Consider the following 27,741-nt stretch of genomic DNA (forward strand, 5'->3'; position numbering starts at 1 on the left):
GAGCCTTCCCTTTCTCGACAGAGTGAGCCCCCCATCTGGGAGCCCTCCTTTCCCAGTCAGCCATAGCCGCCCCAGCTGCTTCCTTAAACGACTCCATTTTCCAAGGTCCTTCTTTCTTAATAAGGAAACCTAATTTGGCGGCTGTTAATGAGGAAGGCGGGCAGGAGGGAGTTGATCTGGCTGGTGGGACACCTGGGAGTGGGCGGGTGTGAGCCTGCGGAGCCATCCGTGAGCCATCCCGCGCACCCTGTCCCTCACTGCACGGACCCCCCGGGACTGACAGCCCTCCCAGCCCCTTGCCTCTCCCCATCCCAGCACATGCTTCCGAGGTTCATGGGGAGACAGGTGGGACCTCCGGTCCAAATGCACAGACCCTGCTTTTACAGGCGTCTCCCATGGCAGGGGGCCACTGCTTGGCGCTGGCGACAGACCCCAGGCTGAGTGTGATGGCCCTGCAGTTTGGGGACTAGGGTCTGAGACGCTGCAGGGCGCTTGGCACGGAGCTGGCGATCACCAGGCGTGCATTCTGGGGAGTTCTTAGTAGTCCATTTGGGCATTTCCAAGTTGGAGCTCCAGGGAGGTGGTGAGTCCTACTTCCGTGCTTCTCTCCAGATGTAGGCTGACTCAGGAGAGGATGATGCTGCTGGGTGGGGACTGTTCTTGGAGAAGTGAGAGTAGCCAGTATCCTGTGGTAGTGGGTGCTAGGGCTCAGTGAGGGGTGGGGGCAAGGTGATGGGCATAGGAGACTTCCTAGGGGTTGGAGATTTGGGGCGATGGAGTTTGAAGGGAGGAGAGACTCTGGCCTTGGGCCATGCTAAACATGGTGGTACAGCATCACCTGCCAACTTCTAGAATGAGGCCAAATTTGGGCCCTTGAAAGAGCAGGTCCTGGGCTTTGGGGTCAGGCCCACCCTTGAGGGCAAAGCCCAGAATCCCAGGACCTGGCATGGGAGAGGTGCTTATCAGTGTTTGCTGAGTGACTGACGAGACACTTGGAGTCCCAGTTCTGCCGCGTGTTGAGGACCTGCCTTAGTCTTCCCGCCTCGCCTATGAAATGGGCGCATCCGTGACTCTGGGTTCAGAGGCCTGGCGTGGACAGTGAGTCACCCCACTTCTCCCCCATCTTGCTGGCAGGTGGTCAGCCGGGTGGCGGCTCAGCAAGGATTCGACCTGGACCTCGGCTACCGACTGCTGGCTGTGTGCGCCGCGAACCGAGACAAGTTCACTCCCAAGTCTGCTGGTAGGTGACGGCTGGGGCCTCCACGGTCTCATCGGGGGGCAGGCTGGGCAGTGGGCTCGAACCCCAGGCTATCACCACCCCTGTCTTCTGGTGCCTCGGTTCGTTCAGGTGTGGTGTGAGCCTCCAAGGGGCAGCAGCTCACCTGCTGGCCCACAGGTAGGACCTCTCCCTCGTCTCAGGGCCAGCAAGGGGTCCAGGGCGCACCACACCCCCCTGCAGGGGGCTAAAGGGAGATGCTCATCATCTTATTCCAGCACCACAGTGACCCCTTGGTGTTAGTCCTGTCGTCATCCCCCTTTTACAGCCCAGGTAACTGAGGCTCAGAGAAGCTGGAGAGATGTCCCAGGTCACACAGCTAGGAAGTGGCAGAGCTGAGATTTAAATCCAGGCCTATACTCCAGAGTCAGCACCCTTGACCCTGAGGCTCTGCTGTATTCATTCAAAATTCTTTTTTTTAATAAAAATGAATCGGTACTTTCAGAGTCCTAAAAGTTTGCTCTGTGTAGTATTCTCCACTGCAACTCCATCATCACATGGGACCTCTGACCCCTTAGTAAACAGAGGCCACAGCATTCTCTCTGCAAGGGCTTTAAGCACACCAAGGGTGAAGCTTTACCTGACCCTCCATCTTCATCACCTTGCTTAAAAGCAGGGGATGCTGTGTAAGTTTTTATTCGAACAGACCTGGACCACCCAGCCTTGTCACTTGCTCAGTATGTGACCTCTGAGCCTCAGTTTATCTCCTCGGAAAGGCAGGAGTGACAATGAGAGCTACCATGCTGGGGTCAGTGCCGAGCAGTGTCTAGATGTGGTTAACACTCTTTATCGAGTCTGAACAATTCACTGAAAAAGAACAAAAGTCAGTTATTTCCTCTGTATAACAATAAAACAGACGTTTTCTCTGAATTCGTCCGTCCGTTCTTTGGAGTATTTGTAGAAACAGCATAATGCAAGTGTTTAAAGAACATCTCATAATAGGTTTTCATCAGTCTGCACAGCCCACAATCTCTTGAACAAGGGTTTGTGCTTTACTCTGTTATGTTTATGATGGTCCATGCACGTGGATGGCGGGTCACTTATAAGAGGGGGTGAAGCTCTCATTAGCCAATAGCTGCTCTGCGATCCCTGACGCGCCGGCCTGTGTTGGGAATGTCACTAGTGTATTGAACTGCTTGCCAGACAACAGTCTTGGAATCTCGTAAGTGACGTCTGTTCCTGATGAAATCTGCAGTTTTAATAATAACTTAAGTCAATACAATTTTGACAAGGGAAAAATTGCTACTTATCCAAGATGCATATACATCCGTATTGCTCTTGAGCACCGACTCTTTGCAGGCGCCTGACTGGGGCTGGGTTGTGCTGAGGAATAAAACAGATGTGGTCTCTGCTAGGGAAACATACTGTCCAGAGCAGAGATCAGCAAACTTTCTCTGTAAAGGACCAAATCGTAAATAGTTTAGGCCTTGCAGGCAGAGCACAAAAACAACTGTAGACAATATGTAAACAAATAAGTGTGGCTAGTTCCAAGAAAATCTTATTTATAAGAGTAAGTGACAGGAGGGTTTCCTGATGCCTGGTCTAGAGGGAGAGAAAACCATGGGATCAAATAATCACAGCTGTTTGTTGTACACTAGAAACTAACACCGCATTGTAAATCAGCTATGTGCTCTGCTGAGTCGCTCAGTCATGTCCGACTCTTTGAGACCCCATGGACTGTAGCCCACCAGGCTCCTCTATCCATGGGGAGTTTCCAGGCAAGAATCCTGGAGTGGGTCACCATGCCCTCCTCCAGAGGATCTCCCCGACCCAGGGATCGAACCCAGGTCTCCCGCATTGCAGGAGGATTCTTTACTGTCTGAGCCACCCGGGGAGCCCAAGAATACTGGAGTGGGTAGCCTATCCGCTCTCAAGGGGATCTTCCCGACCCGCTCTTTACCAACTAAGCTACCAGGGAAGCCCCAAACTTCAATTAAAAGAAGAAAAAAAAAAGACATGCAAAAAAATCACAGCTCTGTATGTGTGCGCACGCATGTAAATTCAAACTGTGATAAGTGCCCTGAAGGAACAGTCTCCGGGATGCTATGAGACAATTTGGAAGTAAGGAAGTCTTCCCGGGACCTGAGAGTCAAGTCAAAGTTGAGCAGGTAAGAAAAGGAAGAAGAGCTATCCAGGCAAAGGGAGCAACCAGGCTTATGCAAAGGCCCTGAGGTAGAAGCCAGCTTGGCTTTTTGGCAGAACTGAAAGAAGGCCAGTGGTTCCACAGCCCAGAGGCAGAAGTAGAGGCAGATAAACACACAGGGCCTGTCTTGAGGGTTGTCTTAAGACTAAAGGGAACATGGCTACATTTTCATTTTGCAAGGATGGCTCCAGCTTTTCAAAGAACAGATTGCACAGGGGAGGCCGGTGTGGATGGAAGGAGCCAGATGGCAGATTGCTGGGATGTCAGGGTGCGGATGATGGTGGCTGGGCCAGGAAGGTTCCACTTCCTGTGGAGCAGAGTGGAGACAAAGGGATGACTCCAGGGGATATGCAAAAGCAAAACAGAGACAGGATTTGGGAAGAAAAATAGGAGGATGGGCTGCTCCAGAAAGTCCAGCTGCTCCCTAGGCCACCATGTTGCCCCTCCCTCAAGGGTCTCTCAGCACCCTGCTAGTACATTCTGGGGGCTCTCTCTTATTTTGCCTCAGTGCCCACCTCTATGAGATACTGGGTATTGTCTACATTTACAGAGGAGGAATCTGAAGCTCAGAGAGGTCTTGCCTGCTGTTACACAGCTCATAAGTTATAGGGCTGGGATTTGAAGTTGTGGCCTCCTAATTCAGGCCTAAAGCTCTGCCCCCTGCATCGCAGCTGACTCTGAAGCTGGTTGGGGACATAAATTTAGGAGGCCTCTGTCCTCCATTTGGGATAGCCCTTTGCTTCCCTCAAGTCTCTCTAGCGTGGCCCTGCCTGTCTCTCAGTGGTATTTCCAACATCCCTTCTGCTCCTGAGACAAGGGCTTTGTTCCTTCCCCATCTGTAACCCCAAGGTGTACAGTCTATAAAGCCCTTTCCCATAAATATGTCGATCTAGTCACATGACAGGCTCTGGGCCCCTAAGGTGAGTTCTCAGTATACCCATTCCATAGCTGAGAACACCGAGGCCCAGCAGGACCTGTGCCTTAGCTGTCACATAAATTCACTTACCAAGAGTCAAACCCTGGTCAGCACCGAGAGCCATGGCTAACCACCTCTCACAGGCCGCCAGCAGCCCCTCGAGAAGTATGGGCCTCGCAGCTCTCAGGGTCCCAGCCATGCCCCTGCTTGGCCCATCTTCTGGGAGGGCAGGGTGCCAGTCTGATGGGGAAAGCTTCAGCTGCTGGTTTCTTTGGTGGGATAAAGGGTCTGCAGGGGACAGGCCAGACCAGGAGAGGGGTGGAGACCGTGGAGAACAGGGTAGCGACCCCAAATTTCAGAAGCAGCTCCAGCACTGGTCCCCATCTTTACCACGTTGCCCACCTCCTGGAGCTGTGGCCCCATCTGTAAGGAGGGATTACATGCCCATCCCACAGGCTGCCCAGAGGACTAACTGAGCTTCCCCAGTCATGGGAGCAAGGGATGCAGCCAATATCTGGTGCATAGTGGGTGCTGGGGCAGCGTTACTTCCGGCCATCCTTCTCTGCTGTCTTTCCCCTGCATGGTTCCCGACCTCTCTAAGGCCCCTTCCACCCCAGCAAAGCTTCTTCCCACTGCTGTCTGTCCCTGGGGCTCTGTGGGTGGGTGCATGACCTGCCTAACCCCCACTCTGGGTACAGCTGGGAAGGTCCTCGGCGTGTCGGGGTTGTGTGTGCAGTGAACACACTGGCTACAACTGGGCCTCTTCCAGTCAGCCCTCTGCAGCTCTAGAACATGCTCTGTCCCTGGAGCTGCTGCAGCCTCTCTGCCTGCCCGTCTTCCTGTCTCCATCTGGGTTCCCGCTCTGCCTCACTCACTCCCAGTGTCTCCCTCTCCTTCCTCTCTGAGGGTCTCTGATGCTGTGTGTGCGTCCCTGTCTTTCCTTCCATTTCTTACTGCCTCTGACTTTCTCCATGTTGTGATGTGTGTGCGTGCACATATGTGTGTGCTAGTGGTGAATGTGTGCATGCACATATGTGTGTGCTAGTGGTGAATGTGTGTGTGCACGTGTGTGTGTGGTAGTGGTGAATGTGTGTGTGCACGTGTGTGTGGTAGTGGTGAATGTGTGTGTGCACGCGTGTATGTGTGGTGGTGAGCGTGTGTGCCTGTGTGCGCACGTGTGTGTGGTGGTGAACGTGTGTGTGTGTCTGTGTGTGCGTGTCCCCCCCTGCCTCCCCCACCCCTCTCCCGCTCCCTCTCCCTGTCTGTCTCTCTTGTCAGGAGGCCAAGCTGGGGCCAGAGGGCCGGTGGGATGAGCTCATGCGGCGAGGAGCAGAGCGGTGCTTTGTCAGGAGAGATGGCGGTGCGCTGGGTGTGTGGGCTCTGGAGCACGAGCTCAGGCCTGGGGGCAGTGCTGTGTAGTGTGTGCATGTCTGTGTGTGTGTGTGTGTGTGTGTGTGTGTGAGAGAGAGAGAGAGAGAGAGACAGAGACGGAGCGTGAGCGCAGAGCAGACACTGCAGCAAACCGCCAAGTCAGGCGTCTCCACGTGGGCCCCTCCGATGCCCAGCCCCCAGCTCTTTGTTCTGGTGCAGCCTTTAGCCTGTGCACTCGCACACGCGCACACGCGGCCGCGTCCTCCTACTTGGGAAGGTCCCTGGGGGCCAAGGGCCCCCCTCTGCCTCAATCCAGAAGGTCACCTGCCTTGCACCTCCCCTGGCTACCCCTCCCTGACCACAGCAGGCCCACCCTGCTCCCCAGGTCTCTGCATGCCAGCTCTCAGCAGTTTGGCAGGCAGTGCTGAAATGGCAACCTCCCTGGCTCCAGGAGGCCCACGCCTGCTGGCTATGTGGGCACCGAGCTCCAGGCAGTCGCCATGTCCAAGGCTCCCAAGAGCCCTCCATGTGCCTCTGCCATTGTCCTTGAATGACTCAGTCCCCTGAGCTGACCCCTTTGAGCAGCCCAGTGGCGTGTTAAAATAATAGAATAGGGAATGTCAGAACCCACGGGGTGGGGAGCCCAAGGCCTAGAGAAAGAGGGATGTGCCCCAGGTCACAGCAAGGCGGGACGGAGCCCAGACAAAAGCCTTGGATGCCCACTGCCCATCCTCATACCCCTCCTGCCTCCCTGGGCTCCTGCCTGAGAGGTGAGAGGCATGAGGCTGCTGGCAGAGTGGAAGATGTGGAGAGAGCAGCAGGTCTGGGGGTGCCGGGGTATCCCGGGGACATCCTGGGAGAGGTGGCCAACAGGTATTTGGAGCAGGGGCCAGAGAACTCAGGAGAGAGGTCAGGGCTGGAGAAGGCAGCCCCCGAAACCTCCCAGGAAGAGGAGGCCAGACTTCTAAGGGACAAGCAGAGGGAGTTGTCAATCACCCGGCTGTGGGCTGGATGTGACCTGCAGACGGCTGGTATGGAGGTTTTTAAAAATGCATATTAGTTGCCAGCATTCACTCTTTGTGAGACTGTACTGTCCAGTCAAATGCCTGGCTTCCTTTGAATGGGAACCTTGGCTTCCAACCTGCCACGGACTGGGTGGGGGCTAACCCCTAGAAAAGGTGCTGAGCTTCCTCCATGTCTCACACCCCAAGCATTTCCTGAATTTGGAAACCTGCTGGGCCCTGTGGACCTGTGTGTTTCTTACCTCTGTCCTACACACACCCTCACATCCCAGCACTGCAGCCTGAGCCCCGGGCCCAGGAGAGGTAACCCAAGCAAAGTGGATCACTTGCTCTGTGTCGACAAACATCTGCCTGATCTGGTTTCTCCAGTGCCCTGACAGCCCCCAGAGGGACGGACAGCAGACTGCGGGAGGGGGCTGAGGCCGGCCCTGGGCCCCCCGGCCAGCCTGGGAGGGGAAGAATCAGGAATGCGATGGGGCTCCAGCCCTGCCCCTCCCGGTCTGTGGCCTGTGATCCACTCAGGAGAGGCTCAGGAGAAGCTTGGGCCTCCTGGAAACCCTCATTCCCAGGGGTTCCGCAGCTCAGAGACAGACCCCAGCCCTGGAGGGGGCCAATGGCAAGTGTCCCACCCCCGTTGGACAGCTGGGATGGGACACAGGTTTCAGAGGCCAGCCAGGTCATTTCACCACTTCCACCCAGGATTCTTTAAGCAAAAAACTGGTCGTAAACCATTTTCCTCTGTCGTTGAAGACATTCCTTCTTGCTCCCACCTGACTGAATGGGATGGGGGTGGGGGGGTGGAACTCTCAGATCCCCAAGCAGTGGTCACATTCCTGGCCTCTCTTGGCATCCCAGCTCCTATCTGTACCTTCACGCCTCCCCCGTGGCCTCTCTCCACCCGCTCTGCCTCTGCCCACCCCGGAGCACGCAGCCGCCTTCCCGTCACCAGCACCAGAGAGGACAAATGGCCCCATTCAGGGACACCCTGCCAGATCTGTCTAAGACAAAGCTGTGCGCAGCTCTGCGTGAAAAACGGCTCACAGCCGCCCAGCAAGCAGGCGGGATTGGTGGGTGCAAATTGCAGGGGATTTGTTAACGCTTGCTGGCTGCCCCCAGAGACAGCGGGCAGGCGGGTCCTTGCCCTTGAAATGCCAGGCTGCCCGCCTGGGCGCCTCGTCAAGGCCAGGGACAGACTTCCTCCTGGACACCAGCCCCCACCCCCACATCTGAGCTCAGCAGAGCTGGGCTGTGGGGGAGGGACTTGGCTTCCTTCCTCCTGCTCAGCCGCCTCTGCACTCCAGGTCAGGTCCTGCTCAGTAAAGGGCTCTGGATTTCATCACCCGGCCCCTGGGAACCGACTTGCAGTCAACTCTGTTTAAAGGACAGAACCTGTTTATCACTCGTCTTCCGTCAGGTCACTGCTGTGGGAGAGGCCGCGGGGGCCTCTTATCAGCACACCCATTTCGTAGAGGAGGAAACTGAGGCTCTAACAGGGAAGAGACAGAGCAGTTATCTGAACTCCAGGGCTGGAAGCAGGACCTCCAGATGGAGCAGTGTCCCCCTTCTGAGTAACCCTCCAGGGGAAGGTAACACCTCCAGGGGAGGTGTGCCCCTTCTGAGTAACCTTGAATGAGCAGGGGGGATAGGTCGTCCTGGGCTGGTGGCCCTGGGCTCCCTCCCCTTCCCCGGCTCCCTGAGGGCTGAGGCCTGGGATCCGGTGGCCTCACTCTGCTCTTGGGGAAAAAGAACAGTGGGGAGGAGCCCACGTGACCGAGGGTTTGTGGACGCAGCGTTCCCAGGCTGAGGAATTGGGGGAGGGGTGTGTGATGGTCCCTGGGGTGACCGGAGTGAAGGAGGAGGGGGGCAGTGCCACAGAAGAATGACAGAGGGCAGATTTTGAAATAGCTTCAAGGCCTGGGGAAAAGGGAACTGAGGATTTCAGTGGCCACTCTGCAGCCTTGAAAAGTGAGGTCCCTTAAGAATGATTACTGTACGTACGGAAATGCTTATGACATAATATTAATTTTTTTCGAAGGTAACAAAATGTCATGCTCAGTAAGACCTCAGCTAGGTACAGAAACAAAATATACATTTGGTTAGGCGCAGGAAACAGAAAAAGGGAATATACCAAAGTGTCAACCTAGAAATCAGGAATCTATCTGGATGGGGGGAGGCCGTCAACTTTGTTTCCCATCTTTTCTGCAGGGAGCATGGATTCTGTCGTTAGCAGAAGCCGCCAGGGTGATTGTGGGTTTCTCTGGAGTTTGGCTGGAGTTGGCAGGGGTAGGGGAAGGGGAGAGCACCCTGGACTCTAGGCTGGCTCAGCAGTTTCCCCATCATGGCCCTCTCTGGTTCCCCGAGGGCCCCGGGGGCAGGCCCCTGCTTGTAGGGGAGGCTACTCTTCCTGCCTCCCTCTCTTCTCAGGATTAGCTCATCGCTGGCTCCCCACAAAGCCAGGGTGTGTTAGGATACAGCTGCTGGAGATCTGCTTTCCAGGCCTGTCCAGAAGGAGAGAGAGTGAGGGGATGAGGGCATCAGCTCACAGCAGGCCTGCCTAGGGGCTGGGACCCCAACAGATCATGCAGAACCCTCTCAAGAGGGGACTACTGTTCTCACCTGGATCCTCACCACTCCCGTCCAGAACCCCAGCTGGGACAGCATGCTCAGGATTGGACCACGTGATGGGGATGGGGGTCTGTGACGTGATGGGGGAAGGAAAGACTGCTGGAGGCACCTCAGTCGCATGATGTGTGTCTGAGTCTAGGTTCCCCCAGGTGCAGACCCCACCATGAAGTTTCCAGTGCAAGTGATTTGTTTAGGAAGAGCCCAGAAAACGCCAGTAGAGAAGCAGAGAAATGAGATGGGGAAGGGAACGCTGTGGTTGAAAAAGTGTGATGTAAAGTGCCATGCCTGGTGTGGGGAGCTCCTGGAGACGGAGTAGAACGCATCCCTCAGTCAGCCTAAGAGGCCTGGACAAGGAGGTTTTTATCCACCATCTGGCATCTGTTACTGGCTAGGGTCTCCTTGGGGTCGGGGCAGGTGGATGTACCCTCCAATACATGACTTGGCAGAGATGCCCAGCACAGCCACAGTGCCCATGGTCACCCGAGGGTGCATGGTGAGGCATCCACAATGCCAGCAATGAGTCACGGGCCCCGCTTCCATCACCTGCATCTCATCCTTACCTCACCCTGCCATTTTCCAGTCCCACTCATACTCTGTATGCTTCAGGTGGTTACTTACTTATTTTGACTTCAAGATGGGAATTCGAAAAGAAAACTTTCTTCTCTCTATTGCCACCTTATCTGGCAAACCAGCCTCCCTGGCCATAGTTAGACGCTAACTGTCCAAGTAAAGACAGTAGACAGTGGACCCTGCGTCCAGGTGTAGCTCCAGGTTCCTGCCCCATGGTAGAGTCTGGGCCAGCTCTCTGCCAGTTAAAACCAGAGCCTGGGATTCAGGAAACTAATGCTTTCCTCCCTGAGCTAGCAACATCTCCAGCACGGGAAGAGAGCTGCTGTAGCAGTGGTTTTTTCAGCCGGTCCCTCGATCACCTTAAGCCATCTCGGGGACTGCCTCCCCAGTCCACACTTCAGGGTGCTCCAGACAAAGAAGACAGCCCCTGGACAAGGCCGTGGGGATCTGGGAGCCACCTACCACCTCCGCCTCCCTGGGCAGGCTATGCTCCCCCACCTTCCGCATCCATTTCTTCCACAGTCTCGTGCATCCAGACCATGTCTCTACCTTCATGGCTACAGGAACAGTGATGAGGTCAAGGGTATGGGAATGCCTCTCCAAAAATACTCAACAGAAATGTTCAGGGCAAGGAACGATAAGCCGTCCTGTGCCAGGCCCACTCCGTGCCAAGCACGGGGGCTACACACACATATAAATGCACCACACACAGTCCCTGCTCTCGGATTTGAAATCAATGCTCCCTTTCTGTGGGTGAGAAGTGACAGTTATCCTACACACAGACACAGTCCTTTACACGGCCTTCCTTGTCCAGCCCCGTGAGGTCCCCGAGACAGGCTCGAAAGTGAAAAGTGAAAGTGTTCGTCACTCAGTCACATCCAACTCTTTGCGACCCCATGGTCTGTAGCCTGCCAGGCTCCTCTGTCCATGGGATTCTCCAGGCAAGAATACTGGAGTGGATTGCCATTTCCTTCTCCAGGGGATCTCCCTGACCCAGGGCTCAAACCCAGGTCTCCCGCATTGCAGGCGCAGATTCTTAACCGTCTGAGCCACCAGGGAAGCCCAAGGCAGGCTTATTCCCATTTAAAGAGGAGGAGACTGAGGCTCTGAGGGGTAGGGAGGTGGTCTCAGAGGGGGCAAAAGTGGAGCCAGAGCTGTGACTATCTCTGCTTCTCTGCTGGTGTCCCCGAGGAGGCACATGGTCTCTGGGGAGATGCAGAACCACAGGGTTATCACCCTTCAGGCATCAAGGTATCACCACCTTCCAGACCAAAGGTGTATCTGGGACAGAGGTCCTGCCAAAACAGTCTCCACCATCCCACCCCAGGGTGCCCTGAAGATGCCATGGCTGGCCTAGAAGTTAATAAAGCCGTGGGCAGCAATTAATTCTGCAGAGGAAAGAGGCAGGTAAGAGGATTAAGGAAGCCAGAGCTTTGGTTTTAAGATGGAGCTTAGCTTTCTCACCCCCAGAGGAAGGATTTCAGGGGATTCAAGGGTGTGAGAGTGAAATGGAGCAGGGACTTGGCAGAAAGTGGGCGAGGTAGTTATGGAACTTTTAAGGCATGCATTGCAAGCCACGGCCTTGTAAATACCTTCTGAGTTAGACAGACGGACAGGAATTAACAGCAGTGCAGGTATCATCAGCCTTGCCTATTTAGACTTACAGAGTCCAGGGCAAGGCAGCTGGCTTAGGAAAAGAATCTGATTTATAGCCCCTTTCAATCACGATAATAGCAAGTATCTTCTCAGTGTTTTCCCAGCACCAGGCACTGAATACAACATCCACAATGATCCTAGACCCATCTCTGCCCCCATTTTATAGATGAGGAAACTGGGGTTTAGGAAGATTGAGCAATTTGACTAAGGTCAGAATTGTAACTCAAACAAGAATACCTAGCCCTGAAGTCATCAGCTGCTGTCTCCTCTCTATGTGCAGGGTGAAATGAAATGCTGGGAAAGACAGGGTAATGACTCAGGAGAGTTTGTCAAGATCACCTGAACTATGTGCAGGTGGAAATATTAAGTATTTGACAATGATTTGTCCTTGTTGGTGGGTTAAACACCTTCGCATCTTTGAGCTCATTCAGTACTCACGGTCTCGTGGATGGTGAGGAGCAGAGAGCCTGGCATACAGTAAACATTCAGTACGTGTCAAGTGTTTATTATCACGGTTTCCTGGTTGGCCCCAATTTCAAATGTTTTCATCTCCAGAAACTATTCAGCTCTTTCATGAATGGAATAGTAGTTAAAAGCATGGACTCTGCTATAGCATGTCTGGTTTTGAAAACCACCCGGATCTCCACTCGCCACTGTGTGACCTTGAAAAAGTCACTTAACCTCTCTGTGCCAAGCTTGCCTCATTCGATGAAAGGGGATACTAATAATGCCTACATCATATGTAGTAAGAGAGTTCGTGTATAGTATATATATATATGTATATAGTGCTGAGAATGAGGCCTGGCATATACTAAGTGTGTGTGCTCAGTCAGGTCTGACTCTTTGCAACCCCATGGACTGTAGCCTGCCAGGTTTCTGTCCATGGGATTTTTCAGGCAAGAATATTGGAGCGGGTTGCCATTTCCTTCTCCAGGGGACTTTCCCAGCCCAGGGATCGAACCCACGTCTCCTGCATTGCAGGTATTCTTTACCACTCAGCCATCGGGAAAGTTCCAAGTGCTATATACATGTTAGCAATCTTATTCCAACGCACTGGCATTCAGACTTTCTTAGGATGCCTCACATACCTGGAGGTAGCCTAAAACCCTGTGCCTGACCCTGTGTTGTAGTTTCAGGTCTGGAAAATATGGAACCTCTACTTAGATAGGGCCAAAGTCAATGCCAACCGCACCCACCTCCAAGTTGGTAGATAGATGGTGTTGTTTAGTCACTAAGTCATTTCCGACTCTTTTGCGACCCTATAGCCTGTACCCTGCCAGGCTCCTCTGTCTCATGAGATTTCCCAGGCAAGCACTCTGGAGTGGGTTGCCATTTCCTTCTCCAAGGGATCTTCTTGACCCGCATCTCCTCCACTGAAGGCAGATTCTTTACCACTGAGCCACCAGGGAAACCCAGGTAGGTGAATGGGATCCTATTAACTCAGTTCAGGAAATGGCCCCTTCCTGAGTCTCCAGGACCAGAAGCCTACAGCTGTCTCCAAGACAACAGAGGATCACATGGGGTTAAGACATCATCTTCTTTTTCCCCAGAAGAGGAGGCTGGGCCCCAGTCAGGGAGGCAGACAGCCTGCTGAGTGGAGAGTAGAGAACTGCCTGAGGTGGCCTAGATAGGACCAGCAGCCTTGGCCTGGGAGGTTTGAGGGCCTCTGTCTCTCCAAATCTCCCAGCAACCTTTCTCAAAATTCTTTCAAGAGAGAAAGTGACATTTAAAGGACCATTTAATGGCCCAATAGTTAGGACTTGGGATTTCCACTGCAGGGAATAAGGGTTCAATCCTTGGTCAGGGAACTAAGATCCTATATGCTGTGCGGCATGGCCCCAGAAAAAATAAGTTTCAAATTAAAAAATAAAGTACCGTTTCCCTAGTGGCTCAGATGGTAAAGAACCCACCTGCAATACAGGAGATCTAGGTTCGATCCCTGGGTCAGGAAGATCCCCTGGAGAAGGGAATGGCTGGCTACTCACTCCAGTATTCTTGCCTGGAGAATTCCATGGACAGAGGAGCCTGAAGGGCTATAGTCCATGGAGTTGCAAAGAGTCAGACATGACTGAACGACTAACATTTTCACTACTACTACTATCACTTATAGAGCTCTTATTTCGTGCCAGGCTCTTTGCTGGGTATTTTATAAACATCAACACTGATTCTCATGATGAACCAACTCATTTTATAGATCGGAAAACAGATGAACAAAGAAATTTATTCACTTGCCCAAATCCTTTAGTGTAACAAGGCGAGGAATGAATGGACAGATGGCGCTCACCGGATAGATATTTGGACTAAAGAAAAGATGAAAAAAAGCAAGAGAATCAGGGTGATGATGTAGACCAACCTGCCCCAACTCCAAGCCTCACTCCTTCTTCTGTTCCTCCATGGTTATTGTACCTTCTCTCTCATGGATCAGGCTCATTGTGAGTGTAATGCTTGGTCTGTCCCCAGGGGCCATCTGGCAAGCAGGGGCAGACAGAAAGACCCTAGTCAACAGACCCCCATCCTCTTACCCCTCATAAGCTACCCAAGTCACACGCACAGCAGAGCCAGGGCTTAGGAGGAAACAGGCCCTGGAAGCTGTAGTCTTAGCCTGCAGGTTCCCAGCCTGGCCTCCACACTTTCAGTGGCCCTTGAGTCAGGTCCAGCCAGCCGCTGGAACAGCACTGGTCTCAGGACAAGCAGAGAAAAAGATCTAGAAACCACAGGCGGGGCAGTGTGGGACAGCGGTCCAAGCTCAGGTTTAAGGATCAGGCTGACCTGGGCTCAGCTCAGCTCCATCACTTCCATGCCACATGTGACCCCAGCTATAACTCCCAGCCTCTCACAAAGCAATAAGTACAAGGTACTTAACTCAAGCTGGCATCTCAGAAGGGCTTCGTACATAACCGTTTTGATTATTAAGTCCTGCCTTACAGTACAGTCTCTAAAACCTACTTGCTATGTGAGTTTATGCAAATCACTTCACTTTTCTAAGCTTGGGGTCCAAGAGATCTAGAATCCGGGTCTCCTGGCTGGAGCGGCAGCAATTCTGTTTCCTTGGCAACCCAGCTGCCTCTCAAGGGACCATCTGGATCACGTCACCCTGGCGAGGTGCTGCCCAGACAACCAGGTGTTTGTGCTTTGCTGTGGAAGCTCTGCAAGGCGGTAATTCCTCTCACTGGGGACAGGGTGGTGGCCAGGCAGGTGGCTGGAAGGAATCATCGCTGCCTCAGTCATTGCCTGCCCTTGCTATTCCTGGTCCACAGAGAAAAAGACTCCAGAGCTTGGAAACTCTAGCCAATGACTTTCCTTGAAGAGCTATTAACAGATGCTTCATTATATTCCTCCGCACATTTTCTGGCTTGTTGAGGCTGGCCAGGTGGAAAACGCTGCCTGGGGCTGGACTCCTGTAGGGAATTCCAAAAGACCTAGTCTCACCTGTTTGGGATGAAAAGCCACTATTGTCTCTGGCAGGAAACAGGAATTACTAGCGGGAAAAATTAGGAGCCTGCCTTTGAAACAGGCACATAATTATAATAACAGCAGAAACTTGGGTGCAAAGGATAAACTAATTCACCCCTTCCACAGACGTGCATGGGCAACTATTATATGCAGACTTCATGATTGGCACTCAGGTAACCTTAGAGATTGTCTATATCTGTGAGAAGCTCACAGACCAGGAAACAGCTTAAGGAAAACACAATGTCAACAGACGCACATCAGCCAAGGGAGAAGCTGAAGGGGAGGTGGGGTGGTGTGCAGAACCCCCTGGGGCCGGCCACTTCCAGCAGTAAGCTCTCCCAACCCAGAGCTTCTAGGAAAACCAGGAACAGTTCAGGGACACCCCGGGCTCTGCCATCACTTCACACAAGTGAGAGCCTTGACTTTTCCAACAGCCCATGAGGGAGAGCTCTGTCCCCTTTTCCAGATGGGGAACACTGAGGCTCAGAAAAGTGAAGTCCACGCCTAGGTTCCCACAGCTGGGGAGTAGGCGAGCTGAGATCAGAACCGGGTCTGCATCCACCATGCATCCTCTTAGGGCAGCGGCAGGGGGACCCCTGCTCTCCTGGTGGGCGGTCAGGAGCAGCTCCGTCACCTGGAAGCATGCAACCTCTCTCTCTGTGCTGAACACAAAAAAATAATCTTCCATCTCTGTCCTTCTGGCTCTTTCTCTTCTGATCTCTCCCTCTACCCATGTTCCCGCCCCCCCCCCCCCCCCCACTTCACGCCCCCTCCCTCTCTCCCTTCCCCTTCCCTCCCTCTCTTTTCTTCTCTCCCTCGCGGTCGTCCCCTCTCCTTTCCTCTCGCCTTCATTTCCTTTGTCTTTCCTTTCCCCTTGGGACCACAGCTCCACGCACCACTGGTACTGCTGGCTGCAGCTCAGCTCTGCCGAGGTGTCACCTGCAGCCTCTTGCTCGGTCCTCAGGTTCACTGTCCTCGGGGGCACCGCCCAGTCCACCCCCGCCCAGCCCTGGGCCGCACCCCCAGAAATAAATGCCTGCTGCTGTCTGGCGCTGTCCCCCTCCTGAGTACCCTCAGCCGAGGAAGTGACATAATTGCATGTTTTCCCATTTCCTCCAGGCTCCGTGTGGTCCCGAGCCCACTCTCAGATGTGCCGCCCAGATGTTTAGAATCACTGCCGCCCAATTAAGCGTCTGCCGGGAGGCCGGGAGGCAAGGGTCCCGCGTGTGTGTGAAGGGCCCGCGTCTGTGCAGACGGGGCCGGGAAGAGAGAAAACGGGAGCTCGCCCTCCCCAGGCACAGACGGCGGGAAATTGGTTGCCATCGAGCTCCATGGGGAAGCGGAGTGCTGGCAAGAGCGGCGAGGCGCCCGCCCCGTGTGTGAGCCGCGCCTCAGCATCTCTGGGGAGAGGCTAGCCTACCCCCTGGGACAGGGCTTCTGCATCTGTTTCTTTCCTCTCACCCCGAATGGAGAGAGAACTGTGAGGGGAGAAAAACAACAGAGGAGAAGGGCACCGCCCCTCTAGAGGGAGAGGACAGAGAGCGGGGAGGTGGCCCCTTCCATGGGGTCTGTTCCCTCCCAAGCGCCAAGGCTAGACTTAAGAGTTCAGGTCCCAGGCCTCCTCTTTGTGCAGAAGGGGCTTCCTCAGCTTGGAAGAGCCACATGTCCGCAGAGGCAGGAGGTGATAGCAAGAGCGATGGCATCAGGAAATACAGGGTGACTCTGGGGGATCAGAGAGCCCAGCACCACCAGTGGGCAGCCAAGGCGCAGAGGGCCACCTGAGGCCAGGAGAAACGCATACCCACAACTGCCAGGGCTTCCAGTTCCATGACAAATCTCCTGAGGCTTTAACGTTGTCAAGCATCTCCTATTTAAGACCCAGCGCTGGCCAGTCTAGCTGTGCCAGAGGGCTGGCTCTCAGGTGGCCAGTGGAGGCTTGGAACTTAAATCATTCTGGACCAAGTGGGGACACATGGATTCATGACTGCTAGGAGGAAGGGTCTGTCTGTGGAGTCTGTGGCACTGTGTCATCATCATTGACTACAGAAAGAGACCTCATACCATGTCAGCAGGGGAGGGCCAACAGTGAGGAGCACCTGGATGGGGTGGAGTGGGGCAACAGGACCTCTGAAGGGTAGAAATCACCCATGTGGCATGTCCAGCCATGGAGGCAGGCCACCCTGGGTTTGTATCCTGTTCCCTGCTTTCAAGCTGTGTGACTTCAGGTAACTGACATAACCTCTCTGAGCCTTAGGAGTAGTATCAGGAAACAGGTGATGATAGCCATATCTCCCTCCCAGTTGTCTGTGGTGTCTGGATTGTTGAGAATTAGATAGATGATGTGGCGGAAGCTGTGCCTTGGGCATAGTGAGGACTCAGTATCCCTTTGCCATAGCCCAGTAACTGAGGTAAAACAGGTGGGTGGAGAGTACCCTCTCCCCAAAAATCAGCCGTGAGAGGAAGACAGCTGGGTCAGGGAGGGAAGATACTGTGTCCTGGAGAGGAAAGGGGAAGCAGGAGGACTGTGTCCTTTTGGAGTAGTGTGTGTATAATAAGGATAAATAGTAAGTAAGTAAGTAAATAGTAAGTATCTGTAGTATTGTTCCAGGGGTACCACCCGCCTGATACAGTTGTTGTTCTTTAGTCGGTCTGACTCTTTTGCAAGCCCATGGACTGTAGCCCACCATGCTCCTCTGTCCATGGGATTTCCCAGGGAAGAATACTGGAGTGGGTTGCCATTCCCTTCTCCAACAGACCTTCCCAACATAGGAATTGAACCTACATCTCCTGCATTGTCAGGCGGATTCTTTACCAATAAGCCACTGGGGAAGCCCCAGCCTGATACAGAACTTACCACTGATATCCTTCCCTTTACTAGTAGTTGCACTGTTACTCCCAGGACAGCTACTCTTACTGCCATTGCTATTACTCACACTAGCCTATTGCTTCTAAAACTACCATTGTTTTACTACTACTATGAATCAATTAAGAAGTGAAGTTTTATTGAGTTCTTACCATGCTCCAGACGCTAGGCAAAATACTGCACAGACTTCCTCTCCTTTCATCTTTATAAAAATATTGAGAAGAAACCGAGACTCAGGTTAATTACCTGCTCAAGGCCACACAATTAGCAAGTGGCAGGGCTAGAATTAGACCCAGGCAGTCCCGCTCCTGCACACTGGGCTACCAGGTCAGAGCGCCTTATAGAAAAAGGAGGGAGGCTTGACAATGCCGAGCCTGGACACATGGAAGCCTGGATGCATCTGGGGGAGTAGGGCTGCACGTGAATTAGCTCACTGGGCAGCTGCCTTTGTGGAGGGATCTAATAATCTCTCTCCTGCCTTGTTTCACAAGACCTGAAATTCCACTCTTCACATGATTTTCTTTGGATTAAATTACATGTCCCTCTGTCAGTGAGCCTTGTTCATTCAGCCTGTCATTTGATAAGAGCGTGGTGAGGGGTGGTAAGACCAGGTCCTAGACTCAGGCAATCCTAGCTCCCCGTTCTAACTGCTTGCAGACTGGGCAACCCTGGACCAGTCCCTTCACCTCCCATCTCCCAGTGGTGGGATGTCATATCTGAAGCTCCCAGCTCAGGGCCCCACGGAGTGGCTCCTCTGTCCTTCCCTGTGATTCTACGGGACCCTGGTCATAGCCCCAGGTGCAATACTCCTTGCAGATGAGGCCCTCCACCCCCAAGCAAGTCCCAGGCCAGTGATGGCAGGAAACCAATAGACTGTATCTAGAAAAAAACCCATAATTTAGAGGTCATTCATTCAGCAAACAGGTGTTGAGCACCCCTGTGTCCCAGACCTATGCTGAATGCCTGGATAGCATGAGCAAGCCCAGTGCAATCCTTACCTTCTAGGAGCTCAGGGCTTGATAGGACAAACTTGGGATAAACGCCCTCCCATGATGAGGAGGTTAGAGAAAGCTCTCTCAAGGAAATGATCCTCACAGAAAGGCTCCCTGGAGAAAGTCTGCCCAAAGAGAAGGACAGAGAAAGGCATTTCAGGTAGAGGAAACAGCATGTGCAAAGGCCCCAGGTGCAGAAGGAATGTGGCTTCAACTGTTCTCTCTGCTTCTTCTGACTTTGTGCAAGATGCTTCTCTCTGAGCCTCAGTTTCCTCACCCGTAGAATGAGAACCATTGCCCCCTGCTTCCCAGGGTTCCAGGCAACTGAGAGCTTAAAGGCGATGACGGTGCGGGTGCTGGCACTGCTCCCCTAAATGCCTAGGGAACCTGGAGGCTGCCTCTTGGCTCCTGGCTTCCAATCACACCCAACACTTGAGGCTTCTGTCGGTACTGGTTGTTCCTCCGCACAATTAGGTAATTAGGCCAAATTCAATTACACACCACACTCCCAGGTCTGTCTGAGGCCCAAGGGGGGCTTGAGCTCCCTTTGCTGGGGTGGGGGAGGGAACAGCAGGAGTCCTGCTCCCAGAGTTGTGCTTTCCTACTATGTGTCTCGAACCACTGCCTGCACCCCCGATGGGGAAACTGAGGCAGGGAAGAGGCACAGCTGCTTAGCCCAAACCTCAGGGCTGATTGTTTTCCTCCTCGACAGCCCCAACCCAAGCTGAGGGCCCATGGCTTGTCCCATACCTCAAATTCATCACAGGGGTCCTGGCTCCTCTCCCCCTGGACAAACCACCCCCCACCTCAAGATTCAGATTCCCTGCCACCCTTGGATTTATGGCAATTTCTCCTCCCAGTTACATACTGGTACCCAGCCACTATTCAACACTTTGATTGGCGTATGAATTCAGAGGGGGAACACACCTCAGTAAAGTTGGGTGAACCAGGGTTTGTAAATGTCTTTGAGGCATCCAGACAGGAGCAACCCTGGTTGAGGCTAGCACACGGGTGCTCTCAGAGACCATGCATAAGGGCCTTGAGTGCCAGTCTAAGGAACTTGAATTTGAACTTGATCCTGACAGCACTGGGGAGCCAGGGAACGTTTTAGACAGAAAGTGATGTGATCACATTTGCTTTTGAGAAAGCCCAGGGTAGAAGAGGGACCTAGACCAGGGGCAGGAAAAACAGGCTGGAGGCTGTTCTCCCAGTCAAGAGACTACTGAGGTGAAATTGTGATATATGCAGAAAGAAAGGGATGGGTGGGGACTTTTCAGATATCCCTGCCCTGGCTGCCTACAGGTTGGCCCTGGGAAGCTCATTTGGTGACATGGTGGCTCAGTGGTAAAAGAATCGCCTGCCAATGCAGGAGAGACCAGTTGGATCCCTGGGTCAGAAAGATCCTTTGGAGGAGGAAATGACAACCCACTCCGGTATTCTTGCCTGGTGAATCCCATGGACAGAGATGCCCGGCGGGCTGCAATCTGTGGTGTCGCAAAAGAGTCAGACACGACTGAGCACGCACGCACAGTTGTTTTATCATTGCCTCGTGAGTTATTGCTTCTGAAGATGATGCATAGTGCTTTTCAGGGTGGGGAAAGTCTTAACTTTGAATTCATTTAATTCTAAAATGAGAGTGGTTGTATGGTGGTGTTTATTTCTCATAGCAAAAATAATACAAACTCCTTGCAGAACAATTATAGCATGCAGAAAATTAAAAAGAAATTAAAGAATAGCTGAAATTTAACTTGCCTGGGATAAAAACTTGATGAATAATCATTATTCAACAAATACTTGTTAAGCACCTACTATGCGCCAAGTATGTGCCAAGTATGAGCCACTAGGGATTCAGTAGTGATCAAAACACAAAATTTCTGTCCTCATGGAACTCACAGTCTACCAAAACTGACGTGCTTATATTTACTTGGAATCATCTCTAGATTACTTATAAAGCCTCAGTTCAGTTCAGTTCAGTCGCTCAGTCGAGTCTGACTCTTTGCGACCCCATGAATCGCAGCACACCAGGCCTCCCTGACATCACCAACTCCCGGAGTTTACTAAAACTCATGTCCATCAAAGTCGGTGATGCCATCCAACCATCTCATCCTCGGTCATCCCCTTCTCCTCCTGCCCCCAATCCCTCCCAACATCAGGGTCTTTTCCAATGAGTCAACTCTTCGCATGAGGTGGCCAAAGTATTGGAGTTTCAGCTTCAGCATCAGTCCTTCCAGTGAACACCCAGGACTGATCTCTTTTAGGATGGACTGGTTGGATCTCCTTGCAGTCCAAGGGACTCTCAAGAGTCTTCTCCAACACCACAGTTCACAAGCATCAATTCTTCGGTGCTCAGCTTTCTTCAAACCCTAGTACAATGTAAAAGTTAAGTAAACCATTATAAATACAATGTAAATGCTATGTTAATAGTTGGCAACATGTAGTGAGTTCAAGTTTTACCTTTTGGAACTTGTTGAAAAAAATTTTTTTATATTTTTGACTCACAATTGCTTGAATTCACAGATTCAAGCATGGTTATGGAGGGCCAACTGTATATCGTAAGCATCTTGCTTGGCCTGCTCCATCCTTTACGGGAAATCAGTGGGGGGATCAATAGTGCCACTTCTTGAAGCCTTCCCAGTCAGAACTGGGGAGACAGGTGCCCCCAGCAGCAAAGAAATGTCCTGCATTTGCACTAGATGTCTTCACTGGGTGAAGAAGCTGTGGCCCAGAGACATCGTGACCCGCCCTTGGTCACACAGCCAACCCCCAAGCCTCTCTCCCAGGCAGCATCTGTCTCAGTGTGGGACTTGGCTTCTGGGCTGAGGGGTGTGCTGTTCCCACCTGCTGAGCTCAGCTCTGCGGATCCTGATTTCAACATCAGGCCTCCCACTCCTTGCCTTGCCCTGGCGGCCACTTTGGATTTTCCCCAGACATTCCTCTGTGGCCTGTCTGCTCATGTCCAGAGCCCCCCGGGGTGGGGGACACCTGGGACCACACTACAGGGGTGAGAGAAGTCACTGGATCCTCTGGGCTGCCATGAGCAGAGAGCATGGGGCTGGAGAGGAGCAGGCACTTGGTGGGGGGCTGCTGTTCTCTCCCACAGGACTGTCAGGAGAGGCGGGTGGGCAGAGCACCAGAGGACGCAGGGTTCCTGGTGAGATTTATTGGGCTTAGGAAGTTCATAAAACGGCTGTACTGCTGCCCAAGATGCACTGAGGTGCTTGGGCATGCTTCTCAAGCACCCTCCTCTCTTCTTAGCTATCACAGCACCCCAGAACCAAGAGGGCCTCAGAAACCATAAGCCTACCATTTCGGGAATCCCCTCTACAACTCTCCATCCTCAACTTACACACCTTGAATGACAAGGTGCTCACTGCCAACATGGGCAACCCTGTCAGGAGCTCCTTCCTTCTTTTGAGCCCAAGCCTATCTTCTTTTGATGCCCCCGTCTATCTTCCTGGTGCACGTGACACCCCCCCCCACACACACACACACACTGTGGATGAGGAAAGGATAAAGGTCCAGGATCTGGCCCCCAACCTCCCTGCTCACAGGGGGAAGAATAGAGTGGGGCAGGCCCTCCCCCTCTGAATCCCAGCTCATAGAAAGAGACAGTGAATGGCCAAGAGCCCTTTAGAATGGTAAATCCTCATGTGTCTAGGACTTCACAGTTTGCAGAACACACCCTTGACATTACCATTGATGGAAACACAGCACTGGGAGAGATGGCTTGGGACTCTGGAATAACCCAGAAGCCCTGGATCTAGTCTTGTCTCTACCACTAACTGGCTGTGTGACTGGAGGAAGCCCTGGTCCCTCTCTGAGCCTCAGTTTCCTCATCTGAAAATTAAGACTAGGCTCTCTTTACTCCAGTGCTAAATGAGTTGGTGGTTCCAAACACGCAAGCAGAGGCTCTGTAGGGAAAGGTGCTGCATGTAACAGGCTGTGCAGGTTGCCGGGCACCCTGGGGTCAAGTGGTTGTTGGGGCAGCCTGATTCAGCCTTGCCAGCCCCCACCCACCCCAGCCTTGAGTCAGAGTGTCCAGACTGAAATCCTTTCCCCATCTGAGCTCCATTTCTTCCTCCAGAGTGGAGGACAGCACCTTCCTGGTGCGTGTGCGAGCCTTTGTCTGGGGAGCATCAGAAGTGAAGTTGGCCACCCCAACTTCAGCCCAGATAGGGAGGTGTGTCGCCCAGCCGGGCAGGCAGAGAGACCAACAGCTACAGCAGGAAGGGAAATTGCTTTTCCAACTGCAGGGAGCTCACGTCAGATCCAACTGGGGGGCTGTCCGGAAGCCGCCGCCCCCCCCTCCACCCCGTCAAAGCTGTGTCCTGGGAGAAGCAATAAAACCCCAGGAGTGCTGAGGCACGGACATTCGAGCTTCCTTGGCCGTCCCATCCCTTCAAAGGCGACTCCAAAAATCAATGGGAAGAGATTCATTAGGGGCCTGGGTGGCGAGCTCCTCACCACCTCTGGCAGCCCCTTTGTTTGCTGACCTGAGCTTCCTGTCTGCATAGGCAGCTTCCACTGAGAAACATCCCACCCTCTTGCAGACAGCACGTCAGGGACCCAGTTTCTGAGCAGCATCAGAGAACAGAAGCAGGGACCCACAGACCCTACTGTTCACTCATTCATTCCCTCATTCTTTTATTCATTCAGGTAGCTGGTCCATGCTTCATTCACACAGCAGATGTCAAGCATCTGCTTGGCATAGTTTAGATCCTATCGATAAAACATGGTACAAAACAGACAAAAGTCGCTGTTGACAGGGAGCTTGACTTCTAGCAAGAGAGACAGGGGTACCAAGAGAAATAATTGGAATAATTGATCATCAATTAAGGAGGAGCCTAAGTCAGAGCGGAGTGGTAGACACTGAGGAGGGCCTGCAGCTTTGAGCAGAGTGGCTGAGCAAGGCTTCCTGAAACTCAGGTGTCCCCTGGGTGGAGGCCTGCAGGAGGTGGGAAGTGAGTCTGGGCACCTGGAAAAGAGTGCTGGGGGCGTCCGCAGTCTGAAGTCAGGGAGACTGGAGGGAAATGAGGTCGGGGAGGTAACAGGGGCCCCGGTCAGTCTGTCTTGTGGGCCATCATAAAGACGTGGAATTTTGCAACTATTGAGCCAGAGCGGTTTAAGCAGAGGAATGATGAGCTGTGAACTTGGGTTTCGGCAGCGTCGCCGTGTGCATCAGTTTGTGGAGACGTCATAACAAAGTGGCCCAGGAGTAGCCTAAACAACAAGGGTTGTTTTGTCTCGAGGCTCTGGAGGCCAGAAGTCTGAGATCCACGTGTTGTGGTGGCGGGGCTGTGTTCCCTTAGAAGGCACGCGGGAAGGACCTCTGCCAGGCTTCTCTCTGGTAGTTTCCCGGCTCCTGAGAGCAGAACTCCAGTCCTCACACGGCACTTTCCCTGTGTGCATGTCTGTCTCTCTGTCCAAATTTCTACTTTTTATCAAAACACCAGCCATATGGGGTTAGCTGCTGCTGCTGTTTAGTCACTGAGTCGTGTCTGGCTCTTTGCGACCCCATGGACTGTAGCCCACCAGACTCCTCTGTCCATGGAATTTTCCAGGCAAGAATACTGGAATGGGTTGTCATTTCCTTCTCTAGGGGATCTTCCCAACCCAGGGATCAAACCGACATCTCCTTCATTGGCAGATGGACTCTTTACCACTGAGCCACCTGGGAAGCCCTCTGATATTAGGGTCCACCCTAATGAACTCATTTTAACTCGATCATCTGCTGTCCTGTTTCCAGAAAAGGTCATATTTACAGGTACTGGGGATTAGCACTTCAGCATCTTTTGGGGATGTGGGGACCCACAACCCTGTGGCCTCTCAACCTCTTGAGAATGATCACTGTTATCTCTTTGGTCCTCCCCGGCACCTGGTACTTGCTGGCCTCACTCCTATTTTACAAAGGAGGAGGCAGAGGTCCAAGGAAGCCAAAGTGACTTGTCCAAGGCCATCAGTTAGTCAGGGCTTGTTTCCTAAGTTTCGGCCTCCAAATCCAGGCACATCTCCACCCTCCACAACTCCTCAGCTAGCAGGGACGTGGTCAGTGCCTTCCGGCCTTGCTGAGACCCCTCCGACCTTTCTGTGTAGCTGAGAGGCTGTGGACATCCCCATGACGTGGGCAGACAGCCTGGGTGTGGCTGCCTTCCCGGCTGCGTGGGTGGAGGGGCAGGCAGCAGATCTTAAAGACAGGAGCCACCTGAGGGCCCCTGTCAGGCCTAGTTTCTGGATTCCCTCCCCCATCCTCTCTCCTCCTCTAGTCTGGCAGGAGGCTTTCCTGGATCCCCGATAACCTCACGACCATGGGGCTTCTCAGAGGTGCCGATCGAGTGTGGGGCAGGGGTTGGTTTTGTTTTCTTAACCAAATGATTATAAGATTTGGGCTGATGCCAAAGACAGACTGCTGGGAATGCAGCCTGAATGGGGGATGAGGGCCCCACTGTGGGATACATCCAGGAAGGGTGGGGAGCAGTGACAGGAGGTTCAGAGCCAGGGAAGTCTCATTCTCCACCGTCACCCCCATCCCCCACTTCAGGTGGAGGCCTGGACAAGCCAGAATGCAGGGTGGATGGTTAAATCGCACAGAGGCTAAACAGGAAAAAGAAATACAAAGAAAGTAGACATTTCCATATATGTAATATGGTGTGCTGGAAAGAATATGAGTCAGGGAGATGACTCTTATCACAGTTCTAGTTCACTGTGTGACTTTGATGATCACTCTCTGGAGTCCCATCTTGGGCATACAATCTGAAGGTTACTGGTGCAGACTTTATAGCCAGATGGCTGGTTAGTTTAAATCCTTCTGCCAGTTGTCTAACCCACTCTGTGCCTCACTATTCTCCTCTGCAGTGCGGAATTAATCATACTTCATCAGAGAGGCTTTGGGTGAGGATGGCATGTTGATACTTGGAAAGTGCCTAGAACTGTGCCTGGCACTAGCAGACACTGTCTCCAGGAGCTCTGTTTGACTGTAGACAGAGGAGAGGCCTGGAGCCAGCTTGGGACTCTCAGCTGGGTGTCCCCAGTGGGATCGTGCCCTCCCGCTGTCCCTCGGTGTGGATAGAGGCCCCAGGGCTGGCTGAGACACCTGCTCTGGCTAGCTGGGAGTCGGACCTCAGCTGGGCCTGCCTTCTTTGAGATTGTACGGGCAGAATCAAGGAGGCTGCCCAGGGTGAAGGAGGGAGGGAAAGAGGCAGAGGGAACAGGTTTAGTGAAGGACACGGGAGTTTGTGTCTTGACCCCTCAGAGGTGGGCAGAAGCCCCAGGAGAAGGTCGCTGAAGGCAGAGCCCCTGAATCAACTCACGCCCACAGTGCAGCTGCTTGAGTCTTCCTGGGGCAACTGAGCTGGCAGTGAGACAAATGCCCCATGGCCAGTTAGCCCCCATATGTGTGTGTGCCTTTTCTAAACCTACTCCATGCCCCGCACGCCCCTCCATGCACCCCGAGAAGGCCCGGTTGTGTGGAGACAGATGGCCAAGCAGCTCCCAAGACCTGAGCTCATGCCGACCACACTCCCATGGACACCACCTGGGGCCTTGTCTATTTCACTCTCCCTGCTGAGTGCTGGAGCCTGCATGGGTGACATCCTTGAGTCACTGGGATCCTTGTTGAAACCTGCTGAATCAGCAAGCCCTGCTTGAGGAAGACCTGACTCGGGGTGACTCTGGGGTTCATTGTTCTGCTTCTCAGCCTCAGCTGTAGGGAACTGGGGCTTCTTCTGCCCCGAGCCACCTCCGCCTCCCCCCGCAAAGCTTTGCAGAGGAGGTGACCCTGCCTTGGGCCTGGGAACCACTTTTCCACTCACAGGGGACCTACATCCAGTGGCTTTGCTCTTTCATACTCACTGGCCTGGGCTGGGACAGGATCCAGGAGTCCATCCCTCTGGAGGTGAGCTGGGGAGACCTGTAGGAAGCTCCTCCCACACCCCAGACTCCACCGGGAGAGTCCGTCCCATTCCCCCCACCCGACCCCCCCATGGCCTGGTTGGTCCTGTGGAGGTGGGTTCTACACGACAGGCTCCCCGGCTGGGTGAAACGTCCTCCCTCCCGCACCCTCCAGTGCAAGCCACGGCTGCCTTCCCGGCTGCAGTGCTGTGATTTATTGGCGGCTCCTCCTCGCCAGGGCCCACGGCAGAAGGAGTTCAAACACCCGCAAGAAAAGCCACCAGCTATTGATCCCCGAATCGGGCTTCCCAAGCGCTCCCGGGCATTCATCAAGGAGCCACGGTGCCGGGGCCGCAGCTCTTCCTTTCTTCTGCCTCCCAAGTCCTTCCCCCGGGCTGTGCCCCCCTTGCCGAGGTCACTCGGAGAGCTCGCCGAGTGACTGCGTGCAGAGGTGGAGAGCGCCTTTGTCTGCTGCCTCTTTCCTGTAGATCCTTATCAAGGCAGGCGCCCAGGGGGTGGAGCGGGCCACTTTGGACCTCAGGCTTTTAAGAAAATCTTTGGAAGTTAGAGAAGTGGAGTTGGAATGTGGAATAAGGAGGGGGATGCCTTTCTGAAGCAGGAACTGGTTGGAGTGTCCATGTTTCTCTAGGCTCTGGGCTGTAGTATTAAAAGCTTGCTAACCAAGTGGGCCAGAGTGGGGCTGGAATGGGACCAAGCAGGTCTTGAAATTAGCATGTGAAAACCCTAGCTTTGGCCTGGAGACCTTCTTTGCGGGCTGGTGAATAGATTCTTGAAAACAATTTGTTTTCCTAATTACATAAATCTGCTAACAGAGAATATTTACCTTTTTTTTTTTTTCCTCTCACCTGGGGAAAATCTGTTGGTCCCAGGCCTGTGAAGTTTAAATAAGCATATCAATACTCTTCTCTCACCCTACCCTGGGGCTCCTTGGAGAATAGGTTCTGGG

General features: G+C 53.3%; 1 protein-coding gene across 3 annotated transcripts in view; it reads left to right on the forward strand.

Annotated features, from left to right (window-relative positions):
- Positions 1 to 27,741, forward strand: part of ZMIZ1 (zinc finger MIZ-type containing 1) — a 150,110-nt gene that overhangs the window by 51,269 nt on the left and 71,100 nt on the right. For all 3 annotated transcript variants that reach the window (XM_065922707.1, XM_065922709.1, XM_065922708.1), the window contains exon 4: positions 1,135 to 1,240. In XM_065922707.1, the coding sequence (XP_065778779.1) occupies positions 1,135 to 1,240 (106 nt within the window). The remainder of the gene's footprint in view (positions 1 to 1,134; positions 1,241 to 27,741) is intronic.

Source organism: Muntiacus reevesi, chromosome 2 (genome assembly GCF_963930625.1).
Source record: "Muntiacus reevesi chromosome 2, mMunRee1.1, whole genome shotgun sequence".
In the NCBI taxonomy this organism is placed as follows: Eukaryota; Metazoa; Chordata; class Mammalia; order Artiodactyla; family Cervidae; genus Muntiacus; species Muntiacus reevesi.